This window comes from Empidonax traillii, unplaced genomic scaffold, assembly GCF_003031625.1.
Source record: "Empidonax traillii isolate 1590-97213 ecotype Southwest subspecies unplaced genomic scaffold, ASM303162v1 scaffold2020:size47286, whole genome shotgun sequence".
In the NCBI taxonomy this organism is placed as follows: domain Eukaryota; kingdom Metazoa; phylum Chordata; class Aves; order Passeriformes; family Tyrannidae; genus Empidonax; species Empidonax traillii.
Genome location: NW_020957213.1, coordinates 8,502 through 19,689, shown reverse-complemented (window position 1 = coordinate 19,689; position 11,188 = coordinate 8,502). Strand labels below are relative to the sequence as shown.

Sequence of the window (11,188 nt, the reverse complement as noted above, 5' to 3'; positions counted from 1 at the left end):
CCGTGGTCTACCCTCCTCCCGTGTCCATCGTCTTCCCGGGCCCCATCCTGAGCTCCTGCCCCCAGGAGAGCGTGGTGGGCACCTCGATGCCCGTGGGGCTGGGAGGTTCCTTTGGCTGGGGGAGCTCTGGGGTCGCTCAGAGCTCCTTGGATTGTGGAGCTTCCCCGTACGGCCGATATTCCTACCCCTGCTATTCCCGCTCCTCCGGGATGTACCGCCCTGCCAAGCCCGGCAAGGGCTCGCTGGATGGCAAAATCCAGCAGAAACAAGAGCAAATTCGTAAATTTTGAGGGGAGGGAAGGCTGGGAATTCTCCTTCATCCCAAGGGACAAGCCCAGATGCCGCATCCCCCTTTTTGGAATTGATCTCTCCTCACAGTTCCTGCCTCTGTTTCCTGATTATTTTGTGTAAATTTAACTTAATTCCTCTCTGTTGTTCCCTGCAGTGTTATTGTTGTCTGGTAAATCCCATTTGTCAATAAAAGCCTTTCTGCATCACAATGCAACGTTCTCTGCTCTTATTTGTGTGCTTTGCAAATCTACTGATAGCAAAATAATCCCCAGTCACTCATCCCTTGCATTAAAAAAGGTGTTAAAAGGAAATCCCAGGCCTTGGCATAAACCCTGAATGTTCCATAGCCCTGGACATTACACAAGGATTTTTTTATATAAAGCTTTATAAACTTTAAACTTTAGACACTTTAGGCATATACACAGCTCAGCAGAGGACAGAGAGGTTTTTTTCCAGGGGGTCTCAACCCTTCTGACACTTCCAAGGAGGAAAATAACATTCCCCACTATGCAATCCTTGACCATTTCCCCATGAAACCTCATCAAACATCACATCTCTGCCTCTCTGAGATCTCCTTCCCCCCCAGACCCCAGGTGGTTACAAACAGCCCGTGGAAAGCCCTTGCTCAGGAGGATTTTCTGCTGCACCAACAGATTTTTGTTGCACATTCAGGTAGAAGTTTCCTGACTTGCCCTGATGACTCTGGTGTGTTCCCCATTTCCTCGTGTGTGTCACAACACCCCCAGCTCAGGGTTCACCAGGTCCTTCCTGGTATCAATCCACTCCCTGGGCCGCTTTTGGGTGGGAATGAATCAAGCTCCTTGCTTTTTTGTGTGATTATTTTACATCCTTCTCCACCTCAAGGAGCATTAAGGCGCCTGGTTTCACGATCCTGCGGTTCCACAGTGGAATTTATTGCTGTAATTAATCACTTGCTGAGGGCCTGAATCCTTTCATCTCCCCCACCAGTGGGCTTGATTGTTGTATTGATCAAGGAATCAAACCCTGCTGCCATCAGGTCGCTGCTACTCAAGGTCTTGCCCTGGAAAATCCTCTGAGAGGGCAAAAATAACAAAAAAAAGCTGGAGTTTCCCCTCTCTGCATGTCTGCTGTACTGGTGTGGATTCCAGGGAAAGTTAAGGACTATTTATTGGTTCCTTTCCCCCATCTATGAGTGAGTTCTAAAACATAAGAGACAGAACTAAAACACATTTTTTTAACCCGATGATTTTAGTTTCATTGAACTGCAGAGGGATAAATCCTGGGGAAGGGGTTTGGAGAGGCTTAAAAAAAAAAAAAATCTGATGAGCCTGGCTGTGACTACAAATTTAAAGGGGGTGACGTATCCAGGTGTGATGGAAAGCTGGGAATTGCCCAATAATTGCAGCTGGTGATTCTGACCGGTGAGTGGTTGTGTGTAATCGCCGCTGTTCCGAATCTGATCAAAACAAGCACGTGCAAAGGGGCGGCTCAGATGCTCCAGACACTCCCAGCAGGAGTATAAAAGCCTGTGCCACTCACACCCATCCCAACAGCTTCTCCTCACCTCTCCTCGGGGAATCAAGTAAGTTTTTGATCCTTTGCACCTTTTTTTTTTACACGTTCTTTCAATGATAATTAACTGAACTCTACCTGAGAGTCTGCTGGTGGGGGACTTAAATTGGCTGCTAAAGCAGCTTTGCTGATCCTGCAGAGAGCTCAGGGCTGGGATTCTCCAGCTTCCTGAGGGAATCCTTCCAGGATTCCCAGCCCTCAGTTCCCAAGGCCGGTACAGGAACGAGCTGCAGCCTAATCTTGGCTTTGGTGGGAGGGCAAGCTCAGGTTTGAAGGCGTCTCTGCAAACCCTGCCCCTGTCCTACCACTGAGTTGCTCTAAAATGATTCTGGGGTGAGAGGGGGGACCAAGGGGAACCCTCCTTGGGGTCTGCAGGTTCCTCCTGAGGGGGGCCACGATGGGACCGGTGGGGTGTCCACTCAGGTCCAGGGGTCGGACTTGGATGACTCGTTTCAACTCAGCCCATCCTGCCACTCAAAGCCTCGTGTTCCTTGTGTTTTCAGAGCCACTTCCACTGCTGCCACCATGTCCTCCTACAGGCAGATCTGCAGCTCCTCCTGCTCCCCGTCCTGGGGGGTGTCCTGCCCTCAGCCCGTCGCCGACGCCTGGAACGAGCCCTGTGTCACCTCCTGCGGGGACTCCCGGGCGGTCATCTACCCACCCCCCGTGGTCATCACTTTCCCCGGGCCAATCCTCAGCTCCTGCCCTCAGGAGAGCGTGGTGGGATCCTCTGCACCAGCTGCAATCGGGGGCTCACTTGGTTTTGGGGGATCTTACGGCTCCAGAGGCTCTTTTTGCTACGGGGCGTCTCAGGGGAGCAAGTTCTCGTCCCCTTATTGCTCCCCGAGGGTCAGTGGCTACAGATCCAGGAGGTGTGAGTCCTCCCAAAGCCAGCAGGAGTTTTGTTTCTCCAGCAGGAGCAGCCAGGATGCCGAATGCAAGATCCAATCTCAAGAGTGAAGCGGCTTTTTAAAATCCTGCCATGAAAACAGAGAAAAAGGGCTGATTTCTCGCTGCCACTTGATCGTGTTTGTGCTTTCTGTGCCTCCTTTCTTAGCTAGAAATGTGTTCTTCTGTTCTTCTCGTGGTCCAAATTTCAGCTGCATTAATGTCCCTCCTACATCCCAACTAATACCATTATCCAGGGGAGTTTGTACCCTGTGATTTCCCCCCCTCGAAGCTGCCTGGTGTCAACCAAGAATTATGAGAACTGGACTGCAGGGGGAAGCTGACACTTGGAGAAGAAGAAAAGAACACTGCTTGGAACGAAGCTTCCTGAAACCAGAGACCAACTCTGTAAAAAAGCCTCAAAACCTCATTTTCTGTAACTTTTTGTGACTTTCCCCCCTCTCTCCCCCATTAAAAAAATCAGGTTGCATCACAATTTGAGCGTTCTGGGCTTGCTTTGATGAAATAGCACAACTGAGAAACTCTCCCGGGTGGAGTGCTGGTGTTTCCACCCTGTTTCAGCCCTGAAGTGAGAGGGGAGTGAGCAAACTCACCCACCCTCTCAGCCCCCCTGCTCAGCAACGAGCTCTCCCAGGTGCTATCCCCACTTTAAACCTTGTGCTGCACCGTTTTTCACTGCTGGAAAACCACTGGAGACAGGAAAACATTCCCACCCGACCCTCCCCTGGCACCAGCCTGAGGGTGTTGACAGGAGGGCTGTGCAATCCTGTGCTAAAGGGTCCCAACCTTAGGGGCTGCTGATTGTCCTATTTACCCCCCCCGGTGCTTTTTATCTGTTGGGAACCCCCAGGGGAGCCCAAGGGTGTCGAGTGCGGTGATGGAAAGGCCCAGAGGAGTAACAGGAACAACAATCAGGCTTGTGTCAGAACTGTGTCTCCTGTCACCTCACCAAATAGCTCTGGGCAACACATTCACTGCTCAGCCTCAGCCCTTCCTTAAAGCTGGAATAACGAGTTGCCTCCTGCAGCTGGAATGAGCCCAAAGGGGTGCAGAACCAGCACAGGATGGCACTAAATCCATGCAAAGCAGCAAGTCTGTCCTCTTCCAGTTATTTCTGAAATAAAACCTGGTGTTTCTGTGCTTTTCTGCAGTTATTTAGAAAATTAAAAGAGGATTTTTTTTTTTTTTAAATTTATGCTCGTATCTCCCCTTTAACTTAGAAAACAATAATTTAACAAAACCGTGTCTGGAATCCTTTCTGGGACGTTTGGAAGTCGTTTGGAACTGGGTTTTGAGCATCCTGATCGGGTGGAAGATCAGGCCCATGGCAGAGGGGTTGGACTGGGTGAGCTTTGGGGGCCCCATCCAATGCAAAGCATTCCTCGATTCCATCATTCCATGACCTGTAAAATAACCCATACTCTGCCCATGCCACACATCACCCTCCACCCAAAATCAGAACTCCCTGAAAACATGCCAATTTGACTAAATTATCTCATTTTTCAGAGATTGTTTGGCACTGAAATCATGTTTAAAGGACAGGAGTGAAGATACTGTGGCCCTCAGTGAGCTGGGCTGGGGGACAAGGTGGAGATGGGTCAAAGGTTGGACCTGATGACCTTGGAGGGGCTTTTCCAACCTCAGAGATTCTGGGATTCTGTTGCTTTAAACTTTTGGTATCTTCAAAGCTGCCACTCAGGTTTTTTGTTACAGGAACGTTTTAACACGTTTAAAATCAGTGCTGAAGCGTTTTGGGGTCCTACTGCTCAGGGAGCAGCTTGGCCCGGATTTTTGGGAAGGTCCCACCCAGGACAGACTGTGGCTGAAGGGAAGAAGGGAAACCAGAGGCTGCTGTGTGATGCAACAAAGTTTTAATGAGCGAGGAGTGCCTGTTTGCGAAGCGAGATATCACAGAGTATGAAAGAAAAAAATTGTCCTGCCAGACAATTTCAGGGCACGATCAATAAATGTCCTTCTCTTGAGATATCCCAGTCCTCAGCCGGCTTCTTCTGGCTGTTGTGCAGCTGCTGATGCAGGCACCTGTCACTGTCGGTGGCGTCCACGGTGAAAAATGGTTCAAAAAACACCGGGAAAGCTGGAACAGGCGACAACAGCGACAAGAAGGCGCTGAGGGTTTGACCGAAAAAGCAGGAGAGAGGCGAGAAAGGCGAAGGGGAGGGAGCTCCATCGAAGGGCTGCAGGAAGGCTGAGCCCTCGCCCTCACTGCTCAGGATTTGGGTCTTCATTCAGGCTGTTGGAAACCCCCCCTGTGCCTTTAGCAGGGCCCGCAGACGTTGCGGAAGACGCGGCCGTAGCGGCGGGACGAGAAGGGGCCGCAGGAGCCGCTGCCGAGCGCGGACAGGGCCGGGCTCCCGTATCCATACTGGGTTCCGTATCCCAGGGAGCCCCCGTAGAGCCCCCCCAGCCCCAGGGAGCCCCCAAAAGCAGGTGCTCCAGAGGAGCCCACCACGGCTTGCTGGGGGAAGGAGCTGAGGATGGGGCCGGGGAAGGTGACCACCACGGGGGGCGGCTGGATGAGCGCGGTGGAGTCGGGGCACTGGCGCACGCAGGGCTCGTTGCAGCTGTTGGCGACGGGCTGGGGGCAGGAGATGCCGGGGGTGGTGGGGCACAGGTCGTAGCAGGCCATTCTTTGTTTGCTGGGAGGGAGGTGGTGCTGAAAAAGAGAGAATGGAGTTGCTCAGAAACCAAGGTTCGGGGTTGGGCCAGTTGGGAACGGGGAAAAAGCGTCACGGGGTGCGAAGCTTTGGGATGTTGTGGCAGTTGTGGGTCGCTGGCGATGGAAGGATGGTATGGAGATGCTAGAGAGGGTCCAAAGGAGGCAGCAGAGGTGGGGAAGGGCTTTGAGGGGAGGCTGAGGGGATGGGGTGTGTTCAGGTGGACAACAGGAGACTGAGGGGAGATCTCACTGCAGTTCCAGCTTCCTGGGGAGGGGTAGAGGAGGGGCAGGGACTGAGCTCTGCTCTGGGGGGACCAGGGACAGCACCCAGGGAATGGCTGTATTTGATATAATCAGCAAAGACGCCCTATAAAATATTTCTCTCCAAATATTTCTGGGCGCAAGCAGCACAGTTTCACACAGGCTGTGGAGCAGGTGGGTAAAACGCAAGGAGCACATTTCCTTCGTCAGATAAAAATAAAAAGAAGTTAAAATCTAAAATAAAAAATAATAATAAAAAAAAATACAGCTAGCAAACCATTTCAGCTGAATGTCTGGTCATGGCAGCTGTTGGGTTAACATTTTTTCCCAGTAAAAAAAAGGTAGAAATTCTATTTTCTTCACTGGATCAGACCACCAGTTTGCTTCCCTTCAGATTGACTGTGGTAAAAAAATAAGTAGGGTTTAAAATAAGCTCTTTCTTCAGGTGAGTCACTAAAGAATTTGGGATACAGCCACATCAGTGAACTGAGGTGGGGCAGGAAAATTCTGCATTTTAAAGCTTATTCCAACCTATATTTTCAGTCTCCTACCAGTAAAGGAATGGCCAAATATAAATTCCAGGGAAATAATGAGAAATAGGATAGTATTATATGCTGTTTAATAATAATTCCTATTATTTAAAATCAGTGCCTCAACCCCTCCTGATCTTGGCTCCTGAAGTGACACAACTTGCCAAGAGGCTCCACAAATAAAATCAAAAAATAAATTAAAGACAAAGAAATAAAGGGGGAAAAACCCATCCTTCATCCTAAACCCAGCAATGCAGTATCCCAAGCTCCAGAATCAAAAAAAAAATGAATAAAACTCGGGCATCGCGGCACCCAGAAAGAAACCAAACGGCATCAGACTTACCCGATGTGGAGACGAGAAGCAGGAGAGCGAGATGGAACCAACTCGGTGAAGCTGCTGCTTTTATACGGCACTCGAGATGGCCTGAGGGGGGAATAAAGAAGGAGGGGGGGAGCTGAGCCACAGCATTTGCCTCCCCAGAGTGATGCAACCCCCTGTTGCTCGCAGTTTGCAAAACCGCCCGAAAAAATCTCTGACGGAGCACAAGCCGCACATTCCACCTCCCGCTTCCCTTTCATCTCGGAGCCCTAATTGACCAGTTTCACTCGCTGCCACCGTCCCGCCCCGGCAGGGACGAAACCTCCCTCTATTTACTTAGCACTTCCTTCCTCGTTAAGCTCGCCTAACGATTTTAATCGGCGCTGGAAGCTGCTGCCGTGGACAGGTTTAGGGGTTTAAACGCTTTCAGGTCTCGCTTGTGATCTCATCTGCTCGCGGATTTTGCAACCAAACGCCCGGCGAGGTGGAAAAACCTCCCGATGCTTCTCACAGCCACGAACCTCCGGTGGGCATTGGCAGCTGGGGGGTTTTTGAGTTGGAAATTCCGAGTTTTCTTTGGTGCAGGGAGGATATTTTAGTGCCTGAACCTGTTTAAGCCACAGGGTGAAGTTTGCTCTGTGAAGGGGGTGTCGGTATTTTCTTTCCCAGGATTGTTAAAGTTGGAAAAGCCCTCTGGGATCATCCAGTGCCACTTCCAGGCCTTCTTTGGACACCTCCAGGGGTGGGAACTCCCTCACCTCCCTGGGCAGCCCCTGCCAAGGCCTGACCACCCTTTCCAGGGGGAAATTCCTCCTGATGCAAATGCAAACATTGGTGGTTCCTCCCAACTCCGTGTTGGGGATCCCAGGGCTCCAGAGGAGGAGAGGAAATCACAGAAACGTGGAATGCTTTGGGTTGGAAGGACCTTAAAGATCATCCCATTGCACCTTCCACCAGCCCAGGTTGCTCCAAGCCCTGTCCAGCCTGGCCTTGGACACTTCCAGGGATAAAGGGGCAGCCACAGCTTCTCTGGGAATTCCATTCCAGTCCCTCCCCACCCTCACAGGGGAGAATTTCTCCCCAATATCCACCCTAAATTCTCCCTCTGTCAGTCTGAACCCACCTCCCCTTGTCCTGTCACCCCAGTTCCTGATGAACATCCCTCCCCAGCTTCCCTGGAGCCCCTTCAGACCCTGGAAGGTGCTCTGAGGTCTCCCCACAACCTTCAGAGAGGTGAAACACGGGCAAATTTTGTGAGATTCCCCGTTTTTTGTCCACCACTGGGAATTGCTGAGCCTTCTCCAGGCACTCAGTGGGGAGGGACAGGAGGTTCTGCAAGACAATTCACCCCATCTCAGGTGCTGACCTTGCCAGAATTGGCATCACACACCCAAAAAAAACCACCCCAATTTTGCTTTCGTTGGCTGTGGGGACACAAAACCAGCTCAGCTGAAAGCCCCAGCTTGTAAACAGGCGAGGTTTGATGAGAACTGTCCCACCCCAGAACTCCTCATTTACCTGTGGGTGGGTTGGTTGGTTGATTGGTAAATAAACACATTTCTACCACGATTTCTACGTAAAAAATTCGAAATGGTTTTCTAAATCAACACATTTCTACCACTTCAAATTAGGAGGATCCTTTTTCCCAGACTTTGAGACGTCCCCAGGGGATGACAGGAAGAATAATACTCACAATGAGTGTCCAAATAACTTTTTGTGTGTGTGTGTTTTTAAGCACTTCCCAAACCCTCCTTAATAATTTACACACGAAGTGAGGTGTCATTATTGTCAGGTAAATATGTGGTTGGGTTCAAACAGCCCAACGTTTTGAAAGGCAGTTATTAAATCGTGAACTCTTCCTGTTCCCTTCACCAGCTCAAGGTTTTGAAGTTCAGGGTTTCAGTTGATTTTCCTGCATAACTGAAGATTACATTTATTTGTGTAGCTCCCAGTGTTCTTGTCCAACTTTGAATTCCAACTTCATGTAAAAGTTGCTGATTTCACAAGAAAGACGCTGTGGGTTTTTTTTTTTATCACTTCTGTTTTATCTACCATGGGTAAGGAAGAAAGGAAGAAAACCTGCACCTTAAAGCAGATGATAATTATGATTAACACTTGAGCCACCATCATTATGTCAACCAATAAAGGAAGAGGTAAATAAATGAAGCAGCATAATTCCCCCTGTCATTCCAAATGTATTTGATGGAACGTTACCAGGAATGAATCTTGCCAATTAAGGGCTAAGATGAAAGAAATATTTGTTTGGTAATTTGCATTTCGTGCGGCGTCAGAATTTGAATCAACTCATCATAAACAGAAATATTGAGCAAAACTCTTTCGTCACCTGGAGGCGACTCAGGAGCGAGAAACACGGGCTGGTGTTCACGGGGAGACCTCAGGCAGGTCGGGGAAATGCACAAAATCCCTCCTCAGAACTGCCTCGAGTCTCACACGACCCCATCCCAGAATCCCTGAGGTTGGAAAAGCCCTCCAAGGTCACCGAGTCCCCCCCTGTGCCCCATCCCCACCTTGGCCCCCAGCCCAGAGCAATCAGTGGCCTTCCTTGGGCACCTCCAGGGGTAGGGACTACAAACCTCCCTGGGCAGCCCTTTCCAAGGTCTGACCACCCTTTCCAGGAGGAAATTCCTCCTGATATCCAACCTGACCCTCCCCTGGCACAGCTTGGGGCCGTTCCCTCTCCTCCTGTGTCATTACCTGGGAGCAGATCCTGACCCTCACCCGGCTCCCCCCTCCTTCCAGGGAATTCCAGAGCCAGAAGGTCCCTCCTGAGCCTCCTTTTCTCCAGGATGAGCCCCCCCAGCTCCCTCAGGAGTTTCTCCATCCCCTTCTCCTGCTGCTCCAGCCCCATTCCCTTCTCTGGCCACGCTCCAGCCCCTCCCTGTCCCTCCTGCCATGAGGGGCCCATCCCTGGACACAGAACTTTCCCATTTCCACAAGACTGAAGCTTTTCCTCCCGTTGCCCACAAGTTCCTGCTGAGTTCCATCAACTCTCAGTCGTGTTTCCTGATGAACCATTCCCGAGCAGCCCCAGTTGCCCTGACCTGAGAGGGTGGTGGCTCAGCCACCCTGCCCTGTCATCACACTCAGTGCCTTCCCCCAGGACAGGAGGAAGGGCAGGAGCTCCGTTAACTCCCAGGGCTCTTTGTGTCACACACGGGCTTTTGTGACTGTTCTCCTCACCACAGGAGATTGTTTTACAGGTTCTCAGGTCCTGGCAGGAGGTAGAACAACCCCTTCTGGCTGTTTCCCCCGCTAGGGAAGCTTGTGGGTCTTGCTGGGAATGCTGTTCAATTAGAGGTAATTAAATAAAACCAAATTAAAGGTAGATTTGTAGCTGCCTTTTTGTGTGATGGACACTGAGATTTGGCAGCTCTTGCCTCTCTTTATTCATGTTTTACCCTCAGTTTCTGGTCAGATGAATTCCAGGCATAATTCAGTTCAGCCTTTCTTCTCCCTGCAGGAAAATGTGTGCCCTGAGATCTTTTGGCTGCTGAACCATGTAAAGTGTTTTGTTGGGATAAGGATCTGCCAGAGTCAGGAGTTGGTTTTTTGTGCTTTGCTGACAACCTAAAAGAGATGTGTCATGTACAGTGCAGTGCTTTTGTTTGGGTTTGGGCTCTTCATAAAATACTGACACTAGTTCTGTTTATATTTAATATATATGCACAATTTCAACAGAACCAAGGAAGTCCCAAACCCAGGAACTCAGTCTGTGGAAGGCTGAGGGACTTGGGGTTGCTCGGTGTGGAGCAGAGAAGCTTTGGGGTGACCTGATTGTGACCTTCCAGGACCTGCAGGGGGTTAAAGGAACACGAGGGGGAGACTTTGGACAAGGACCTGGAGCGACAGGACAAGGAGGGATGGCTTCAAAGTGCCTGAGGGCAGGGTTAGATGGGATATTGGGCAGGGTTTGCACCACATCAGTGCAGCCACAGGCACAGCAGAGCTGGCAAATTCAGGGGAGGGTGATGAGGACACAAAACCATGACACGTGTGTTTCAAATGATGCAACAGAGCTTTAATGAGAAGGAAAAGAGCAAAACCACATGGTGACACCAAGAATGCAAATCCAAGACGTCAGAGGCGAAGGCAGCGAGAAAGATGCTGTGGAATCTCTCCCTGCCTTCAGGCAACAGGTGGGATAAAGAAGATTACAAAGGAACTGAACCCGGGAAAACATCAGGAAAGAATTCAAAGGGGGGGAAAAAAAAAGGGGCAGGTGTGGAACATGCACAGGGGGCACTGAACAGGCTCTGCTAGTGCTGCCACGGGGGGGGGGAAGCTGCATTTTGCTTCTCACTTCTCCCTCATTCCGTGGCTTTTCCCGCTCTGTTCAGCAGGACCAGCAGCTGCCACGGCCGTACCTGCCGTACCAGGAGTAAGGGCTGCAAGAGCCAAAGGATCTGCCATAGCCCCACAGACCCCGGGACCCCCCACAGCCCCACAGACCCCCATAACCCAGGGATCCATATCCCCCATAACCCCACAGACCCCCATAACCCAGGGATCCATATCCCCCATAACCCCACAGACCCCCATAACCCAGGGATCCATAACCCCCATAGCCCAGGGAGCCCCCAAAGCCTCCGAGAACGGGGGCTCCGGAGGATCCCACGACTGAATCCT

General features: G+C 50.8%; 2 protein-coding genes and 1 long non-coding RNA gene across 3 annotated transcripts in view; 1 reads left to right on the top strand and 2 right to left on the bottom strand.

The window, feature by feature from the left end:
* The window catches only part of LOC114071437 (scale keratin-like), an 11,295-nt gene extending 5,853 nt beyond the window's left edge, over positions 1-5,442 (bottom strand). The window contains exon 1 of the mRNA XM_027909267.1: positions 5,017-5,442. Within this exon, the coding sequence (XP_027765068.1) occupies positions 5,030-5,401 (372 nt within the window). The 5' untranslated portion in view covers positions 5,402-5,442 and the 3' untranslated portion in view covers positions 5,017-5,029. The remainder of the gene's footprint in view (positions 1-5,016) is intronic.
* LOC114071439 overlaps positions 1-10,467 on the top strand; it is a 19,736-nt gene extending 9,269 nt beyond the window's left edge. The window contains exons 2-3 of the long non-coding RNA XR_003574035.1: positions 4,348-4,351; positions 10,385-10,467. This is a non-coding gene — a long non-coding RNA (uncharacterized LOC114071439). The remainder of the gene's footprint in view (positions 1-4,347; positions 4,352-10,384) is intronic.
* Positions 10,468-10,895: 428 nt separating this feature from the next.
* The window catches only part of LOC114071435 (scale keratin-like), a 778-nt gene continuing 485 nt past the window's right edge, over positions 10,896-11,188 (bottom strand). The window contains exon 2 of the mRNA XM_027909265.1: positions 10,896-11,188. Coding sequence (XP_027765066.1) covers positions 10,896-11,188 — 293 coding nt within the window.